Source organism: Pituophis catenifer, unplaced genomic scaffold (assembly GCF_029215685.1).
Source record: "Pituophis catenifer annectens isolate HBS135680 unplaced genomic scaffold, rPitCat1.0.hap2 SCAF_9, whole genome shotgun sequence".
Taxonomy (NCBI): Eukaryota; Metazoa; Chordata; class Lepidosauria; order Squamata; family Colubridae; genus Pituophis; species Pituophis catenifer.
Window position 1 is genome coordinate 29860733 of NW_027256889.1, and position 20818 is coordinate 29881550.

At 44.1% G+C, this 20818-nt stretch overlaps 1 protein-coding gene across 1 annotated transcript; it reads left to right on the top strand.

Annotated features, from left to right (window-relative positions):
• Positions 1-761: 761 nt before the first annotated feature.
• Positions 762-17254, top strand: TXLNA (taxilin alpha). Its single transcript, XM_070949743.1, has 11 exons — positions 762-989; positions 2049-2305; positions 2493-2810; positions 3291-3382; positions 4355-4525; positions 11565-11759; positions 12821-12940; positions 13869-13943; positions 14793-14885; positions 15715-15810; positions 16380-17254. Exons 2-11 carry the CDS (start codon positions 2083-2085, stop codon positions 16707-16709), a joined length of 1713 nt encoding a protein of 570 aa, XP_070805844.1. The 5' UTR covers positions 762-989; positions 2049-2082; the 3' UTR covers positions 16710-17254.
• Positions 17255-20818: the final 3564 nt, after the last annotated feature.

Sequence of the window (20818 nt, forward strand, 5' to 3'; positions counted from 1 at the left end):
AGATCCCCTTTTTTTGTCCTCTTGAGGTGTGAGGGGTTCTTTAATCCCAGAATTCCCCAGGCAGGATTGCCAAAGCAAGGAAGAAGCATGGATGGGTGCATGGATGAAGATAGATGGATCCTGGTGGTTAGGATTCTTTTTCCGTTCGCTTTTTCTTAATTGTTTCTTTGTTTCCAAACGGTTTTGTTTGTGCAATTTTTTTCAAACCTGCCAGTTTAAGATTCCCAGAATTCTCTCAGCCGTCTTTGAAGTTTTAAAATTTAAAAAACACAGGTTCACAACGTTTGAGGCGTTTTGTCCATTCGTTTCTCAATGCCATGTTGAAAAAAAAAAAGAGATTTAAAAAAAAAAAGGGGGGGGAGGCAGCTTCGGGCCTGCCTGGCCGGAGCGGATCCTGCGGGGCCTCGAGGCGAGCCCGACCGGCGGCGCACGATGAAATTTGCTCATGCCTGCTTTAGACTAGGGTCAGATCACTGTTTTATTCCAAATGAAGCCTGTTGCAAATGCATTATTATTATTACCGCCTGAAGTCTGCTCACGGTAAGCAAGAAACCGGTTCCACCCCGAGGGATGCTGGGAATTGTGGTTTCGGGCCAACCGCTTCCTTCGCGGAGAACGAGGATCGCCGGGAGTTGTAGTCCAATGCAGATTCCCGCCTCGGGTGGCGCTTTTTCTTCCGACGTTTCCCAGCATGCTCTTCTCGGTCCCTCCCGCTGATTGGCCGCTGACCGTTTAGCGGCGCAGGCGCAGTGCGAGTCCGGGCTGGAGCTGCTTCCTCGGAACCCTGCGGAGCGTTGAGGAGCCGCCAAGCGGAGAGAGACTGGAACGAGAACCCGGGAGCCACGAAGCAGCGGGGAGAAGGCGGCCCAGCAGCCGCGCCAGGACAGCGGAGGGCCGGAGCAGGTGGTCCTCTGGTTCGCCGAGTCGCTTCGAACGCGTCATACTTCTCGGGCGTGACGTCACGGTGGCAGGGAGTGACGTGATATACGGTGGGGAGAAGCCTGTGGAGCTTCCCGCGGGAGGAGGAGGGGGGCGAGAGCGGAGGGGGGCGGGAGGGGGACGTGGCCTGGGGGAGGGCTGCAGCCGGGGGAGGCGAGGAACCCCCCCCGCCCCTTTACAAGTGCGGCTCCCAGCCACACCTAGCGCAGCCCCCTCCCCCCCGCCCGCCAACGCCGGTAGAACGGGTCCTGGCTGTGTGGGAGGGGGCTGAGAACTTTGTGGGGGGTGGAAATAGAAGGGGCGTTAAAGGGCTATTTCAGGAGTGGGCTTTGGGGTGCGGGAAAAAGGGGGGCGCCGGGGGCTGGGGAAAAAAAAGAGAATTGCAGAAGAGGTTGGGCTCCCCTTGGAGTGGCCGAGGAGGCGGATCCAGAAAGACCTCCCTGGAGAGGGAGGGGGGCTTTGTCTCTAAATACCTGGAAGACTCACAGACTCTTACTGAGATCCCTCCCTTGTGGGGCTTGTGCAGAAGTGAGCTCGCCTTCACTTTTTGATGCTTGTAAAGCGACTAAGAGGATCCCTGAATTTGTGAGTCTCCAAAGTGCTGACAATGGCAAATGACTAACCTCATTTGGCAGGAGTGGTGTAACCTTTGCCCTGGGGACCAGCCCTGTGGTCTTTCTTTGTGGCCCAAGGAATCCTATGCTTTAAATCCTTGGCAGAGAAATAGAGCCATGAAATGCAAGAACTTTAAAAAAGAATCCCCCCAGTTCAAGGAAAAGATGCAGATATTCTGATACTGTCCGAGTGCGTGTCATGTCTTTACTCACTTTGTGATATTCTTCTGCCAAAATAAGTGCAGTTCCCAGTTACAAGAACTCACCAGATCTGAGGTCATACTACTTCCTAGGTTGATCAATCACTGATATTCTGCAATGTGTTGCAGCAATAGGTACTAATTTGTGGAAAGCAAACAATTGTTAAAATTGCCACTTGTTGGCTATAACATTAGTGTTCCTTTGGCTGTTCTACTTCTTATTTAGTCTTTATTTGCATGTGTGCTGTTGCCTGACAGCGAATAACCATCTCAAAATTGTTTTTGTTTTACATAGAAACTGCCAAAAGTGGCTTTGAAAGCGAGGTACAATGAAGAACCAAGATGGTGAAAGCAAAGCTTCTCTTCTACCCCCCAGCCCTTCCCAAATAAGGGATGCTCTGGGGCCAGAAGATAGTGACTTAGCCGAGGCTCCTGGAGGGATTGTAGGAAGTGGAGATTGTCGCCACCAACTTGGCCTCTCTGGCTTGAAACACTTTGCTGATGACAGGCTTGAAATGCCAGTGAACGAGGAGCAGAGAAAGAAAGAAGAGGGTTTGTTTCCCTGAGATTGACTAGTTTTATTTCTCTTTAAATGTAGAATTTGGGGCGCCACCATCATTTGAGGGATGATTCTTACCCTGTCCTTAACTAATTCTCTCGACAGCTGTGTTCTGATTTTTGTTTTCTTCTTTGGACTTCTCCCCTCTTAATGTTGAATGGTGCTTTCTACCATCTGCAGCACATCTGGCAGAGGAGGCTTTGCCTTGCCAGCCAGTCCCCGATGTTTCTGAAGAGCTGAGCAGACAGCTGGAGGATATTCTGAGCACTTATTGCAGGGACTCCAACCAGGAAGGGCCTGGAGAGGACAACGGCCAGAATGAGTCTGTGGAGCTGGACGAACCGGAGAAGTGCCGAAGCGAGTCCCCCCGGAACGGGGACCAGGAGCAGAGCTGCCCTGAGATAAATGGCGAAAAGGAGGGTCCCAGGGGAATTGGTGATGAGAGTGGAGAGCGTGACCAAAAACGAGTCCAGGAGAAAAAGAAGCCCAGAGGGCTTGGTAGGAAGTTCTCTGCTGACAGGCCTGCATTCCCTTTGTTCTTCCAAAAAGCAGACAATGAGGAGGTCTGGGGAAGGGATGTATGCCCAGAAAGGCTACCCTTTTACACACACCCAGCTCCAGTTGCTAAATCATCCCAGCTCTCTGTATCTTTAAGGAAACTTGCAAGGAGAGCATTAGCAGTTAAAATGTTAATCTTGGATGGGGCAACCCATATTAAATCATTTGGGGTGATTTTTGGCATTCCACAAGCCACCTGCCTCTTGAGGTGGTTGTGTAACTAAAATATAGTAAGGCTCCCAGCTACCTTAGCTTGAGCAATTATAGTAGTCTGTAACTGAAATATGTCTAGTTTTATTTCCCACATTCTAGAGCCTTTTTAGTTCCTAAGCCGTTGCTGTTTCCAGCTCTGTAATGTTGCCCTGCCACCATGTCTTTATGCTTGCTCTGATGAGATTTTGCTTTGTCCTTTGTTTCCAGGCAAGGAGATCACTCTTCTGATGCAGACCCTCAACACCCTCAGTACATCTGAGGAGAAGCTGGCAGCCCTCTGCAAGAAATATGCGGAACTGGTCAGTGCCTTGCAAGGCAGGAGAGGCAACTGAGCAGGCTGGAGAATTTTCTCCTCTGTCATGTATGCAGGGAAATGGGTTGCCCCCAAGGGGAGTTGCATGCCTTCAGATCATCGTCACTTGGGCAGCTGCAAGAGAGAAAATAATCTGGAACACAGTTCTGTGTTTTGTGTTAGCATCCATGTTCAGAAAAACCTAGCAATGAATGATGATTAAAAAAGGCTGATTAATTTAACGTAACATGTCTGCATTTATGCATATTCCAGGGGAATGTAGACTGAAAATAACTAGTATCTAGATAATTATACCTCAGTAAAAGGGGCCATCTCCATTCTGATTCACTCTAGATATGTTGGCTGATATCAGCCGCCCTCCTTCCCCAGCAGGCTTGCTGAATTACTGAACAGTCGGGTTGTTTGGTTGGCAAAGGCAGAGCAAATCAAAGAAGGAAACACATTAGCAGCAGGAAAGGGATGCCTCTGTCAGAACCTTTCTCCTCCACAATTGTAAAGCCTGTTTTTCAATCTTGACAACTTTAAGAAGCCTGGGGAATTCTGGGGGTTGGTCCACACATCTTAAACTCACTGGGTAGAGAAACACTGTTGTAGAACATACGTGGTGAACTTTACAAACATGAGCTCAGCCAGGGAAGACAGGTTAGCGTGAGAAAAAAACCCCACTCTGATCCCTCCTTGGATCTTGTTACCCTAGTATAAGGGAGCAAGCAAAGGAGTAACAATGTCCTGCTTTAAATGCTCTGCTATTCCTGCCTACCTCAATAAAGTAGAGTTCAATATTAGGGTGTCTCCTTTACATGTCTGGCTTACCTGAAAGGGCTGACAATTTTGTTGCTAAAGTACTGGCTTTTTTGACATCACCTTACATTCTCATTTTTCATGGAGATTCTTCAGTCATTTCTGCTACATGATGTACTCATTCCTTATTTTTCTTCCTCCCCTTCTGTCCCATCAGCTGGAGGAGCACCGGAACTCTCAGAAGCAGATGAAAATCTTGCAGAAGAAGCAGACTCAGTTGGTGCAAGAGAAGGACCATCTCCGAAGTGAGCACAACAAGGCCGTTTTGGCTCGCACCAAACTGGAAAGCCTGTGCCGGGAGCTACAAAGACATAACCGTACTCTCAAGGTACCCAAGGCTGCCTGATGCCAGCTGAGAAAACTGTCATAGCCTAACTTAACTTCTCCTTCCCCCCACACACCAATGCCCCCCCTCTCAGAGCCCAAGGTGGCAGCTCATTTCAGGAATTTTCCAGGCATCGTCTGGCCCTTTGGGGGGAAGGGCATCCCTTCCTCTGGCTCAACACTGTTCAGGAAGGAGGAGGAGGCTTTCTTCCTCCTCCCTGAATAGAGTGTTGAGCCAGAGGAAAAGGGTTATTAGGTTTGGGAGCCAGAGAGGCTGATGACAGATAGTCCTTAATTTATGGCCAGTCTTTAGCGACCAAAGTTACGATGGGCCCCTAAAAAGGGACTTGCGACCCAAAGTTCTGTTCCCCGCCAGTCACATGATCGTGTTTTGGTCACTTGGCAAGGCCCGCCGTTACAGCCATTTGTGGCATCCTGCAGTCACCTGCCTGCAGTTCACTATGTTTTTTCCAGAAACAAAAAGAGACATTTACTTCCGGTTTGTGGCAAAATCTCACCCCATTGTGAACAAAGGGTTTTCATAACAGCCATTGGAGTAAAGGCTTGGTCACATGATGACCCACTTTACAACCATCCTGACTTATGACTGAAATCACAGCCTCAGATCTGTAAGTCAAGGACTATCTGTATATATTTGTCCTTCACCTCAAGTACGACCAGGGTTACAGTATCATGAATAAGACAAGTGCATATTTTTCAAAATACAAAATGATAAAAATCCTCTCTCCATATAATGGAAAGAATAGCCAGCATCTTGCCCAAAGGGCCATCCCAGACCGTTGGTATCCAGCCCACGGGAGGCTGTGCAGAGCCGCTGCCCCAACATGGCACTAACAGGCCACGAGGGAGAAAGAGGTAAAGAGTCTGACTTGGATTCAGGAGGAAGGGCTGGTTTCCGAATGGCTGATTGCAGCTCATCATTCTTGAAGCCTGGCCGCTTTGGCCCAGCAGCTCCTCCCGCGGAGTTTGTGAGCCGGACTTCCTTGCATTGTTGGAGGTTTTTTTGTTTTTTTTTTATTGAAAAGTTTTACCAAAAAAACAAGAATTTTCTTTCCCCCCCCATGTTCCCCTCACCCTTTCCCTCCCCTCATCCCAACTTCCCCCCCAGACTTCCCAGAGCAAAATACAAGGTATTTCATTTAACAATCATAAACTAGATTAACCTACTTATCCTCAGACTACTAACTCCCCCCCTGAAACCTTAACTCCACTATAGATAACATAATACTTCTAATACTTAACGTTCATTCATAAGCTATTTGATATTTTCTTGTCTGATACTTATTTTGAATATAATCAATCCATCTTCTCCATTCCGATACGTATCTTTCTTGTGTATAGTCCTTCAAGTATGCTGAGATTTTCGGCATTTCTGCTAGGTTCGTTACTTTCAGTATCCACTCTTCAATAGTAGGCAAAGAGTCCTTCTTCCAATATTGCGCTACCAACAGCCTAGCTGCTGATATTAAATTCAAAATCAATTTAGTCTCTGATACTGTACAGTCCGTAGTTATACCCAATAGGAACAATTGAGGAGTAAATTTCAACCTTCTTTTCAGAATATTCTGCATCACCCACCAAATTTTTATCCAAAATGCCTTGATTTTCTTACAGGTCCACCATATATGATAATAGGTTGCATCATTACATTCACATCTCCAACATTTAGTTTGCAAATTCGAGTACATACATGATAATTTTTTAGGATCTAAGTGCCATCTATAAAACATTTTATAAAAATTCTCTCTCAAATTTTGTGCTTGCGTAAATTTAACATTTCTGACCCAAATCTTTTCCCACGTTTCCATCATCACTGGCTCCTGAAAGTTTTGTGCCCATTTTATCATACAATCCTTAACCACTTCAGTTTCTGAGTCTATTTCCAGTAATGCATTATACAACCTTTTAATATGCATCTGACTTTGATCTCTAATCTGTTTCACCAAATTTTCCTCATTTTGCATAACCCCAATTTTTTGATCCTCCCTCCATCTAGCTTGAAGCTGACCATACTGAAACCAAGTATAAATTATCCCTTCTTCTTTTAATTCATCTAAAGATTTCAGTTGCAACTTACCCCTTTCCAAAAAAAGAAGCTCTTTATAAATAATCACCTCTTTTTTTTGCTCTATACTTATATTTTCTATTGCATGTCTGGGATTTGCCCATATGGGTATCTTATAATTTAGCTTATATTGGTACTTTTTCCAAACCCTCAACAACACATTTCTAAGTATATGACCCTTAAACACTTTATCCACTTTTTTTTTTCATATAACAAATAAGCATGCCATCCATATAACAAATCATAACCTTCTGTGTTTAACATTCTTTCTTCAGTTAAGTTAAACCAATCACTAATTTGTGATAAAGCAGCTGCTTCATAATACAATCTTAAGTTAGGCATTTTAAGACCTCCTCTCTCACGTATATCCTGTATCATTTTCAGTTTCACTCTTGGCTTCTTCCCAGCCCAAATAAAAGTATTAACCCCTTTCTGCCATTCCATCAGATTTCCATCTGTTTTAAGCACTGGTATCATTTGAAACAAAAATAAAAACCTAGGTAGTACATTCATTTTTATTGCTGCTATCCTTCCCAGTAATGATAGTTGTAACTTTTTCCAATTTTCCATTTCTTTCTGTACTTTTTGCCAAAGAATTTCATAATTATTTTTAAACAATTTTGTGTTTGAGGCTGCAATATATACTCCTAGATACTTAACCTTTTTAACTACTTCAAACCCTGTTATTCTCCCTAAGTCTTCTCTTTGAGTTATGGACATATTTTTAGTTATCATCTTTGTCTTATGAATATTTACTTTAAATCCAGATACTTTGCCATATTGAGCTACTATGTCCAACATATAGGGAGCCGCTTCTATAGGTTGAGATAAAGTAACAACCAGGTCATCTGCAAACGCTCTTAATCTATAATCCTGCTGTCTAATTACAATTCCTTTTATTTTATCAGTCACGTAGCTTATTCAACAAAACTTCTAAAGTTAAAATAAACAACAATGGCGACAAGGGACAACCCTGCCTCGTACCTTTCTCAATTTTAAACATATCTGTTAAACCTCCATTAACTATTATTTGTGCTGTTTGTTCCTGATATATTGCTCTAATTGAATGTATAAAATACTCCCCAAAATGCATTTTTTCTATTATCTTAAACAGGAATTGCCAGTTCAATCGATCAAATGCTTTCTCTGCATCCAAGAATATGAACGCTGCAGGGACCTGTTTTTTTTTCCCCAGATATCCCAATAGGTTTATAATTTGTCTAACATTATATTTCATTTGCCTCCCTTTTATAAAGACTGATTGATCATTATGAATTGTTTGTTGCATAACTGGCATTAGTCTATTCGCTAATATCTTAGCAAAAATTTTATAATCCGTGTTCAAAAGTGAAATTGGCCTAAAATTTTCAGGTTTAGTACAATTTTGATCTTCCTTCGGAATCAGTGAAACAAAAGCTGTTCGCCAAGAGGGTGAGACTCCTCCCCCTAATTGAATTTTACAAAATAGAACTCTAAGCGGTTCTACCATTTCAAGCTGTAAATTCTTATAATAAACAGCTGTTAATCCATCTGTTCCCGGAACTTTCCCTATTTTTAATTGCTTAATTGCATCAGTAATCTCATCAGAAGTTATTGGTTGATTCAATCCTTCCCTCTGTTCCAACGTTAATTCAGGAATATTCCCTTCCTTGAAGTATCTATCTATATCTATACCTTGTATTGAGTCACTAGCATATAACTTTGTATAAAATTCTAAAAAAAGCCTTTTGATCATATTCTGTTGGTAAACTTGCTTACCTCTAAATTCTATCTTACCAATGACTCGTGATTTCTGTTTTTTCCTCAACATGTAGGCCAACCACCTACCTGGTTTATTGGCATTACAAAATGTATTATGTTTAGCATATTGTAAGCTAGTTGCCACCTGATCAGCCATTAACATACTAAATTGCCCTCGTAGTATATATTTATTGTTTCGTTTACTTTCTTGTTTCCTGGATTAAATATAAATAATTGTTCTTTCTTTTTTATTTCTTCCTCTATCTCTTTCCGCTTCTTTTGTTGTTTTAGTCTATGTTTATTATTCATGTGTATTAACATACCCCTCATATAGGCCTTACTAGCATCCCAGACCATTTCCATGGAAGTTCCCTTATTCATATTAATTACAAAAAATTCTTTCATTTGTTTTTTAAGCTCCTTCACATTTTCTTCATATCTAAATAAATTTTCATGTAACCTCCAAGACCTCCTTTCTCCACTCTCCTGTTCAAATTCCAACCAAACCGGACTGTGATCAGTTAAAGTTCTTGGACATATCTTCGTCTTCTTCACCCTGGAAATAAAATCATTTGTGGTTAGTATAAAATCAGTCCTGGAGAAGGATTGATGTCTATCAGAAAAAAAAGTAAAATCTTTTTCCTCCACATTACGTTCTCTCCAAATATCTCTCAGTTCTATATCTTCCATCATATCAAAAAAAGATTTAGGTAATTTTGCACGTGCTGAAGTCTTTGATAAACTTTTTTTTATCTTTCTGTGTGTCTATTACTCCATTCCAGTCACCCATTAATATAAAAGGTTATATTTATATTATTAAAATATAAAATCCCATTGTATTATTTTAGTATGTAGAAATTTATAAAACTTGTCTTGTTGCTGATTAGAGGCATATATTCCAATAAAAAGCATTTTTCCAGTCTGTGTTGATAATTCAATTGCAATATATCTTCCTTGATCATCTGCCTCAATTAGATTAGCTGATAGTCCTTTCCTTACATGTATGTCTAGCCCATTTTTCTTCTCTGGCACTGATGCCACAAAATGTGTACCTAATCTTTAATTTATCAAATATTTTTGATCTAATAATCTAATACGTGTTTCTTGCAAGCAAATAACGTCATTGTTAAATTGTTTCAAGTAGTGAAATACTTTCTTTCTTTTTTGTGGTGAATTTAGGCCACTGACATTCCAAGTTAGGAATTTAGTTGCCATCTTTAGCCTTTTGGAGCCATATGAGCATCAGCTGAAGCTCCTCCTCCACCTTACTCTTCGGCCTAGCCCCCCCCCCCTGCTTCTGTTTTTTGAACTTCTTGAGCTAAATCTTGAGATTGTTGCCTTTTTGATTGTTGTTCTTGAAGTTTATAAATTGATCGGGTCAGGCCTTGTACTTTCGGGTCTCCCTTCTTAGGTGGTTCCAAAGTTGGAGGTAAGCCCCCAAGATCCAAATCTTCTTCCATGATAATTCCTCCAGCTGCAACTTCAGCATAGGTTTGTATCTGTTTTCCATCTTTTTCTTGTTGTAACATCTCCATTTTCTCCCCCCCCCCCCCGTGAGGGTGGGTATCCAGCCTTTAAAACATTTACATAGAAGTCTTTTGCCTTCCAGACTGTGTTTAACCGGTATCTTTCTCCATTATAAGTCACTATTAGACCAATTGGAACGTCCCATCTGTATGCCACTTGTTGATTTCTCAGCTCATTTACCAAAAAGCCAAAGTCTTTTCTACTTCTCAGCATCTTTGGAGGAATCTCTTTCAAAACCACCACCTCTTGCCCAGCCACCTGAACTTTATTCTTGTAGGAAGCTTGTAAAATATCGTTTCTGATCCTCCTGGTTGTAAAATAGATCACCACATCTCTTGGCAGCTGTCTTTGTTTTGCCAGCCAGGAATTAACCCTGTAAATTTTATCAGTTTGGCTTGCCACATCTTCTGGTCTTTCTGTAATTATCTCTGCAATAGCATCAGCACAAATATCTTTTAAATTTTCTTTACTATTTTCTTTCAGGCCTCTCAATCTCAAAGCAAACTCCATGGACCTGTATTGTAACATTACCAATTCATCATCCACTTTCTCTGTTCTGGTCATAACATCTCCCATTTTGCTTTCCAAATTTAAATTGGCTTGATTAATTTCTTCAACTTTCCCATCAAGCTGGATAACAAGGTTTGACAATCCTGATACAGCATAAACAATATCATCTCTTATTTCATCGTGTTTCTCTGCAACCACTTTCTTAATTGAACTTATATCCTCCTCAACTTTCTTTAATTTCCCTTCCACAAGTAATGTTAAGTTATTCATAGCTTCTTTCATTGCTGTTGCTTGATTATTCATGGCTTCTTTCATAAATTCTTTAAAATCATTAAGTGCTGCCTCCTGACTCTGACTCTGTGAATCAGCCGGAAGTTGTGCTTTCTGTGTCACCACTGACACAACTGGAGAACCTCCCCCTCCTTTAACAACTCCTGGTTTCACTTGTTTAGAAGCCATTTTTTTCCCCTTCTAAAGAGATCTTTTTTTTTTTCCAAAGCCACAAAGACCCTTAAACAACTTTAAAATGTTTGTAATTTATAGTCTCAAATTTATCAGGCAGGATAGGTTTTTTTTTTTTTTTTCTCTCCACAAGTTCTCACTTCCCAGCAGTTAATAAGGAGCTAATCCACTCTCCCAGCGCAAAGTTCTCAATAAGCACTTTCGTTTCTGGCTTTCACTTTCAAAACCATAACAAAGACGCCATCTTCAGCCTCCAGCTCAATGAAATTCAGTTTGAAACAAAGTAACTTCGGAGTTAAGCTCTGTACTTTTAAGGCTTGTTCTCCTGTTTCCGCTCTGCCTGCGCTTGTAATCAGTCAAACTCACTTTTGAAAGCAGGATCAGATCGCAGCTTCTCGCTCTGCTTTTGCAGAGTCATCCTGGCTTCAGAGCTTCTTGGCGGGCTGGCTGGGGAGCTCTCACCCTCCAAGCCTCTGGAAATATTCCAGAGGGCTTTGGGGGAGCTCTACTCTCTCCCACCAGCTCTCCTCTCCTTCTTTTCCCAAAGGGGAGGTTTTTCAGCCGCCAGACAGCTGGTTTGCGCTGTAAAAGCGGCTTTTACGAAGACGCAGGGCTGGCAGTCTTAAAAGACCGTCCACGGAGCCTGCGGTGCCGACCGGAAGTCGTATTGTTGGAGTTGTTGTTCTGCTCTGTGAGGCTCTTCAACTTGCCTCCACAGGAGGAGGGTGTCCAGCGAGCTCGGGAGGAGGAAGAGAAGAGGAAGGAGGTAACATCCCACTTCCAGGTGATGCTCAATGACATCCAGCTACAGATGGAACAGCACAATGAACGCAACTCCAAACTGCGCCAGGAGAACATGGAGCTGGCCGAAAGGCTGAAGAAGCTCATAGAACAATATGAACTGCGAGAGGAGGTGAGCAGGCGCAGCAGGGAGGGAAAAGCTGAGGGGTGGCACCCCCCCACTCCTCGGCCTGCTCTTCATCTGTACCACCAGCCCCTTAGATGGGTCTCCTCTCTCAGAGAAGCCTTTTCCTGCAAGACTTGGTTGGCTCCTTGGTCATTCCACAGCTCTTCTGTGCACTAGAAATGAGAGTGTCTAGGTAGTCCTTGACTTATGGCCATAATGCAGGTTACCCATTACGGTGTCAAATGGTGACTTCCCCATCCCTGCTCTCCCTGATGCAGTCATTAAGTGCAGCATGGGGTGCCTCTCGTGGGGGAGGCCGTCCCACACCCCCTGAGACACCCGTTGCTCCACTTCTCACCCCTTGGGGTCCCTCCACTTCTTGGGCCTGCTTCCCATTCCACTGGGCCCCTCACCCTCCCTCTCACTTACTCTTTGAAGATCTCAGGAGGTCAGGGGAGGGGAAGTCAGGCCCCTCCGTTGCTGGGCCACATGGCACAATTCTGGAAGCAGTTGCCATTTTCCAAAGGGCCCCATTGAATTGTGGCTGCTTAAAAAAAGACGACTGCTTCAGTGATCATATTGCGGAGCCCAGCAATGGAGCACCTTGCTTTGCTTTGCTTTGCTTTGCTTTGCTAATGCGAGCTCTGCGGCATTCTTCTGCAGCGATGCTGGGGCTGCAGGTTCCGTTATGGAGCTCCCAAGCCATGCTGGACGAAGGCAGGGGCCAGCCTCCCCCATACTGCTGCCATTCGCACAGGAGGCCTGGGTCACCAGGGACTGAGCATAGCTTGAAAGAAGCTTTGCCCTTCCTTAGTTGGTTGCCCCCTTCAGGAAAACCTTTCTGTGTCTCCATGTTGTCATGGATGACTCTATCCGTGTGTATCCAAATGCACCATTTCATGCCCAGAAAATATCTCAGCCTTTTCTCTCACAGGTCTGAATCAGTGTTGGTACAAGCAAGGCTCCCTTTGGGGAAGGATCTTTGCCTTCGGATCAGGCTTGGGAGTTTGGCGCTGAGCTCAGCTGCGGCTGCCTTCGGCTGATGCCTGTTGTGTTTCTCTTGGCAGCACATCGACAAGGTCTTCAAACACAAGGACCTGCAGCAGCAGTTGGTGGACGCCAAACTCCAGCAGGCTCAGGAGATGTTGAAAGAGGCGGAGGAGAGGCACCAACGGGAAAAGGACTTTGTGAGGCTTTGCATGGTTGCGTCTTTGTTTAACCAACAGAAAGCCCAGGGACGGCCACGTTGCCCTCCTCAAACAGGCTTAGAAAGTATTAGGAGAGAGCAGATTCTGGGGCAGCTTAAGAAAAGGAGAAAGGATCTTGAGCTGCCGTGGAAGAGGCCGAGGCAGAAAATCCCAGGAGACACTGGTGGAGTTGTCAGGAGTTCTAATAACCAGTTATGGTAGTCTTTGACTTACAACTGCTTGTTTAGCGACTGTTCATAGCTACAAGGGCATTGAAAAACGTGACTTATGACCTGTTCTCTTACTAACAATCGTTGCGATATCTCCATGGTCATGTAATCAGAATTCAGGTGCTTGGCAACTGGCATCCATTCAGGATGGTTGCGGGGTCACGTGGTCGCCATTTGCACCCTTCCCAACTGGCTTCCAACAAGCAAAATCAGTGGCCAAAATCCAGATTGTTTAACAACCGTGTGGTTCCCTGCAAAACCGCAATGTTTTGCTTAACTACTGTGGCAAAAAAGTCATAAAATCAGATACAACTCATTTAACCCTTAACTGCCTTGTTTAGTAATGGAAATTCTTATCCCAGTTGGGGTCCTAAGCTGAGGACTGCCTGTATGCAGTCACAGTGTTCAAAGAGATCTCCTTATTGGTGGCAGCATATCTTGTCCTCATCAGACCCATTTATCAGTGAAGCAGGGAGATCCGGATTTGGAAAGAACTTTCTAGAAGGAGCAGATGCCAAGCTTTTGCCTTCATCCTTGGATTCCACCCTTTGGGAGCAGAGGCTGAAGAGCAGCTGGGGGGAGCAGAAGCAGGCCTTCTATGGAAGGAAAGTCCCTGCCAGTCAGTGAGACTTTCTTTTTCCTCATCCAGGGGTGGCACTAACTTTCCTTCTTGTTCTCCTCTTCCTTCTCTCCTGCAGCTGCTGAAAGAGGCCGTGGAGTCCCAGAGAATGTGTGAGTTGATGAAGCAACAGGAGGCGCATCTTAAGCAGCAGGTGGGGTGGCAGGGGGCATCTTTGCTCTGGTTCAGTTGGTTTAGTCCAGCAATCTCCAATCTTGGCAACTTTTAAGACCTGTGCACATGGCTGGCTGGGGAATTCTGGGAGTTGAAGTTCACAGGTCTTATAAGGTTGGAGATCCCTGTTTTAGCCTAAGGGATGTTTGTCACTTCCCAGAAAGGGAGCTTGGAACTTATTTTGGGGTTGCAAGGCTCTGAGAAATGAGACACTGTCTTTCCCAAACCAAATTTGGGATGGATCTGAGCCATCTGTGACAGACGTCCAAATGGTAGCTTTTAGGTAGTGGTGCAGGATCAAAACAGGATCAGGGATTTACTTTTTTTTTTTTTTTTTTTTTTATTTGATTGATATGCTGCCCTTCTCCGGAGACCCAGGGCGGCTTACAATGCGTTAAGCAATAGCCTTCATACTTTTGTATATATTTATACAAAGTCAGCTTATTGCCCCCACAATCCGGGTCCTCATTTTACCTACCTTTGAAAGGATGGAAGGTGAGTCAACCTTGAGCCTGGTGAGATTTGAACTTGCAGTAATTGCAGGCAGCTGATGTTAATAACAGTGCTTTAGTCTGCTGCGCCACCAGAGCTCTTATATACTTAGTTGCTTGCAACTGCCATCTTGACTTTTTGAACACCGCCTGAACCCATAGGCATCCTGGGATGGGACTTGGCTACAGCCACTGCTCTCGGGGATTGGAGAAGAGGAATTTGTCCTCCTGCCAGCACGTGGTGCCATCCTAGTTTCCTTTCTCCCACCTGACCCTATAGAACAGCTGCAAACATGAATGTTCCAAGCAATCATTCCTCTCTGCTTTCTCTGATTCAGCTGGCTCTTTATACAGAGAAGTTTGAAGAGTTTCAAAACACCCTTTCCAAAAGCAGTGAAGTGTTCACCACGTTCAAGCAAGAAATGGAGAAGGTATACAGTGGATCAAGGCTATTGGGGCAGGAGCGGGGTGGGATAGGGGGGAGTCTCTGATTGACCGGTGCCAATTCTTGTAGATGAAGACGTTAAAATTTTAGAAATGTTTTGCAGAATCTTATATTCCCATCCCATCCAAGATATATCCATCCATTTATTTAGTCATATCCCACCTTTATTATTTTTACAAATAAGACAGCAAAAATATCCAAAAGACACCCCTCTTATTTTCCCTACCACAAACAACCCTGTGAGGTGGGTTAGGCTGAGAGAGACTGGCTCAAAGCCACTCAGCTGGCTTTCACAGCTAAGCCGGGACTAGAACTCGCCATCTCCTGCTTTCTAGCACATTGCTTCTCTGTAAGTACTTTCTCACTTTGAATATATTTGCAGCATTATCAATGTCAGAAAAATTTAAATTCTTTTGACAATTCGTTATCATGCTTGGAGCTGCTTTTGATAAATACTTAGGAGTGTTCACTTCCTCGTTTCTAAGAAAAGTGCTTTTTTCCTCATAAGACAAGTTTGTAGCATTGCCACTGTTTTTGTACCTATCAGGACTCAGTGAAATATTTTCATTTCTTGTTTGTTTCTATACTTCCATACAAGGCTATCTTCCTTGTAAAGAAATCAGTGATTTGATCCATATTCAGCTGCCTTTGATTGCAAGAGCAAGAACCACATCACTCAATCTAGTCTTTAATATTCCATAATCCCAGTTCTTGGTTTACTGAAGATCAACAGGACAGGCTCAGCTCACAGAGTCTTGGAAAAGTAGGAGGCGCTTTGTAACTGCTCTTTCCTTGTTTCTGTTGCCACTGCATAGATGACCAAGAAGATCAAGAAGCTGGAGAAAGAAACAACGATGTACAGATCCCGGTGGGAAAGCAGCAACAAAGCCCTTCTAGAAATGGCGGAAGAGGTAATGTGGCCCTCTCCTCTGGAGAGACCGAGGTTTTCGCATTGGGGGGTGGGTGGGGATGGAACGTAGCTAAACAGGACAGCCTTCCTAAATAGAGATTTAAGCCATCTATTTCTCACAAAAGACTTAAAAACAATAAAAATAAAGGTAAATCTAGAAACAGTTAAAAGTTTTTAAAGTTACCTAAAATCTGAGACCAAGGAGATGGATGGTGCAGGGCTGAGGACTTATCCTGCCGACCATCTACAGCAAGGAGTGCCTCCATCGGCGCTCCAAACCAACCGGCAAAGGCAAGTTTTAAGGCCCCTCTGGAAGGCTGAGTGGGGGAGCAGATCTTACCTCTGAGGGTAGGATGTTCTTTGGGGCAGGGGCCACAGTGCAAAAGGGTCTTCTCCTTGACAGCTCCAACCAAAATCCCTTGACAAATGGGGTCTGCTGAAGTAAGTGGGCTGGGCTAATCCCAGCCCACTTGGGGTGAGATTGTTGGCCATTGGCTTGTCTTCTGAACTTCCTTCAGATGCTTCCTTCCAAAAACTGACTCTGAAATTGATGCTGCTGTTCCTATGCAGAAAACCCTACGGGACAAAGAACTGGAAGGGCTCCAAGTGAAAATCCAGCGCCTTGAGAAGCTGTGTCGGGCCCTGCAAACCGAACGCAATGACCTGAATAAAAAGGTCCAGGATCTGTGTGCCTTTGCGTCTCTGACCACGGGGACAGAGGTCAAGGATCAGCCCCATGGCATTCCGGAGGAGCTGGCCCTGCAGGGCCCCCAGGCAGGAGAGGGCTGTGGTCTGGCCCAGACAATGGGCCACCCAGGGCCCCCTGAGCAGCCTGGGGCACTGAGCACAGGCCTGGCACCCAGGCAGCCAGCAGAGGAAGCTGCTAACTCTGCTCCGTAAAGGTGAAGGAAATGTGGGCAGGTTGCAGCTTTCTCCAGGTGGATCTATTCCTCTTTTGAAGCCCCGTGCTCAGATGAAAACTGTTCCGGGGCTTTCAGGTTAAAGCTTTTGACAATACTGAATGCTTTTTTGGCTTTTAAAATAATATCTCTATTATCCAACATGATGTACAGCAGCAACATCCACCTTTTATATTTAGATCTATAAATGAGATTGACTCTGTTCTCCGCGTGGTGCTGTGTGAACATCTAGGGGTGTGGCAAATCCAGCCATGATCCTTTTAAAAGGTGGGAAGCAAAGCTGGGGAAGCTTGCTAATTTTGACCTCCACCCACTGCAACATCTGGCTGTTGTAGCTCTCAGTGAGTGCCATACTAATGCAGATGCAAAGCAAAAATCCCAGTGAGACTTTGAGGGTTGATTTTTTTTTTTCCTGAAATTTTCTCTTTTTTAAAAAAATTACCAGATCTGCCCTTTAAAGCCAGTGCTGGAGACTCAGGAGTTTGATAATGTGGTAGATTATTCTTTTTAGTTTGTAGTTTGCAAGGCGGGGTGGGTGGGGTTGGGGGAGAGAAGGTGGGGAATAAAGCTGATGTGTTACTGTGACATGGGGAGAGAGACCAAGGTGCCCCCTTCATGGGTGTGGATGGAGGAGGCATCATCTCCAGGACTTTGCTACTTCCAGAATTGATGTCTCAATAGCCTTATGACTTCACAGTTGCCTCTATAATTATATATGTGCATGCACATAAACACACAGACACAAGCAAGTGTATGTATGTACTAAAGATTTAATCCAAAGGTTTTGCTTCCTTAACTGTTTTGCACATGCTAAGCATTCCTGTCTGTGTTTGTGCCTGGTGAATTTTGGGTGGCAAAGTTAATTCTCCTGTGTGTAACTTTCAAGGAGACAAAGCTTAACCTCCCAGTCCAGACCACCTAGGCGATGGGCCCAGGAACTAGAACAACCTGGGTCCAACTCTTTGGCTGCCTGAAGTATGTCCTAATAGCACTTTTGATGGATCGTTTGTCTACAGAATCGTGTGGTGAGGAGGTGTCCTCGGAGGTTTTTTGGTAATTTTGTTCATTTGGACCCTTCTTCACTTATAGCCAATTCGTTATTTTAATTTGTGCCACTTTGGGTCTTAAAAGCAATCATAAACTTAAATTTTTTAGATAGATGCTAAATCAGGGCCATTTTAAGTATTAATATAAAATTCTTCTGTTGCTAGTAGCTTCCTTTCCACTTCAGGAAAGAGATTTGGGAGGGGTGCTCACTGTTGAGTGCAAGGCCCATCTTCCCGACGCGCCCTGTTCCTCTTCTCCCTCCCCCCCCTCCCAGATAGCAGTTCTGAGGGAAAAATAGACCAGAGTTTTAGGAAATGAGAATTACTACTACAGTTTGTACAATGTAACCCCTGCCCCAAGTGGAAGATTGGGGGCCCTGTTTTCTGTGGGGTTCAATTGCTGCTGAAATTTTCCTCCACTCGGTCAGCTGGCAAGAAGAGAATGAACTGTTGCAAATGGGCCCCACAGATTGTAAGATGGGGAGATCATCTTTGCCCATACTTTTCTCTTGTCTTCTGCAGTGTCAAGAAAATCTTCCAATTTTTAATGCTGTTGTACAATAGACTTTCTGTTCTATGTATCTTTGTACCCAATAGAAATGCAACATGTACCTGTTGTTTGTCTTCCTTTTTTGTCACCCATTTTGATCCTGTGAGAATTTGATACATAGTAGATGTTTCCATCTCTCCTTCCAAGCCCTGCTAAACTGCCTTGGGATGTGTGTGTTGCTCCTGGGAAAGAGGAGCCAAAGTGGCGGAAAGCTCTTCACACCCAGTGCGGTCAGCCAAGGCCCAAAGTCTTTCCAGCTAAAGAGGTAGACATCCCTATGGGCAGCTGCGACACAGGAAGATGCGGGAGGCAAACCATCTTTTTTGACACCAAAAGCAAAGGCATCTTGTAATGAGAAAACAATGATCAATGTATTTTTACCAATTATTACCATGTGGCTAAACAATTTAAGGTGATTGATGATATAATGCTGAATGATGCCAAAGTTGGAAATAATGAGAAAAACTGCTAGACCAAATGGTTTAGAATAGATAAACGAGAAAACAATTTGTCATTTTATATCAAACTGACAATGATTTCTTCATTGCTAACAAACATATTCTTCAAATCAAAATAATCCCGACAGAAATCAAACTGACTATATTGATACATATTGACTATATTGAGAGATGAGAAAGTGCAATTATAATAGCAAAACATGGACTGGGTTGACTGGGACAGATTGCAAACTGCTCATGTGCAAATTCCCAATCGGACTAAAGCAAAAGAATAAAGATTTCTAGTTTCCACAATATGCTCTTCAGCATATAGCAATAGCACTTAGACTTATATACCGCTTCACGGTGCTCTACAGCCCTCTAAGCGGTTTACGGAGTCAGCCTCTTGCCCCCAACAATCTGGGTCTTCATTTTACTGACCTCGGAAGGATGGAAGGCTGAGTCAACCTTGAGCCTGCTGGGATTCGATCTGCCAAACTGCTGGCAGCCGGTGATCAGCAGAAGTAGCCTGCAGTACTGCATTCTAACTACTGCACCACCATGGCTTTATAACTCCCATTTTCAAAGACAACACCAGGAATCGCTTTGAGTTCTGAACTAATTGATGTGTAAAGAGGAACCATGGAAGGGTATCAAATGTGAAAGTGAAAATAAAGTGCTAAAGATGAAGAAACAGAAGGAGGCATGCTGGATGTTAGAACAAACTGGAAATTGTCAAGAAGGAAAAAAGAGGCCAAAGTCAAGAAGGAAAAAAAACTTGGGAAGACTTAGCAGTTTGAGAAAGCTGGTAGAAAAGACAAGGCACAATATTACATCTATAACAACACTGAAGGTAGAAACAGACACGGAAGAAGGTTTTTCAACTCAGAAGGAGATTCCAATCTCAAATTGGTGTAGTAAAGGACACCAATGGACAGACAGACCTGGTTGTTTGAAAGAAAGATGGAAGCAGGGTACTGAAAAGTACAGAAGAGAGGTGGAGATCTAAGTGGGTGGTGAGCACAAAATGGGAGTGTTCAGAACCCTACACCACCAGCATGAAAGTTTGTCTACCAGTAAAGAGGGAAAAGAAAAGAACTAAAACACATCAAGGAAACCTTCAGAACTTGTGACTATCCCAACTGGGATTTCATCAAATCCAGAAAAAGAGCCAGCAGGAGCGCCTCCATAACAGATAAAGAAGAGAACAACAAATGAAGCAACATTGTCATTCCATGCCGTGCAGAAATATCTGAAAAGCTCAGGAGGATTTTCAACCAACACAGCGTACATGCACACTTTAAACCCAAGAATACACTTGGGAATAGACAATACACAAGAAGCTTGTCCACTCCAAGCATAAAACACCCAGGCACAAACTGGGCAATGTGATATGTACAATACAATGCAGTGAGACATACAGATCTGTACATTGGAGAAACAAAACAACTTATAATCATGGGGGATTTCAACCTGCCATCTGTTGGTGAAATGTCAGAGGCAGCTCGGGAGTTCATGGCTTCCATGACGGCCATGGACCTGACCCACTCAAGGCCCCACTCACATGGGGGGGACATACTCTGGATCTGATTTTTGTCTCTGGTCAGTGATTGAATGATCTAGAAATAGGGGATATAGTCATCACGCCCTTGTCATGGTCAGATCACTCCTTTGACTGGACTTTTGAGCTGCTACCCTCCATCGCAGGGAGACGGAACTGATTAGGTGGTTCCATCCTAGGCGCCTGATGGATCCAGATAGGTTCCTGATGGAGCTTGGGCCACTCCCTGAGGCTCTGGCTCACGACTCGACTGAAGAACTGGTGGCCGCCTGGGATAGGGCGGCTGCTGGAACTTTGGATCGCGTCGTGCCTTTGCGGCCTCTGACCTGGTGCCGATCCCAATTGGCTCCCTGGTTTTCTGAGGAGCTGAGGGAGATGAAGCGCCGGAAAAGACCCCTGGAGAGCGATTGGAAGGCCAGCTGTTCCGAATCTGACTGAACACTGGTGAAGTCTCATATTAAGATCTACCTAGTGGCGATAAGAGCAGCGAAATCT

Bases quoted from the DNA above. Each gene is read 5' to 3' on its own strand.
- TXLNA (XM_070949743.1), top strand. From the start codon at position 2,083: ATGAAGAACCAAGATGGTGAAAGCAAAGCTTCTCTTCTACCCCCCAGC. The intron at 2,811-3,290 runs GTAGGAAGTTCT...CTTTGTTTCCAG, and splicing joins AAAGAAGCCCAGAGGGCTTG to GCAAGGAGATCACTCTTCTG. The intron at 12,941-13,868 runs GTGAGGCTTTGC...TCTCTCCTGCAG, and splicing joins ACCAACGGGAAAAGGACTTT to CTGCTGAAAGAGGCCGTGGA.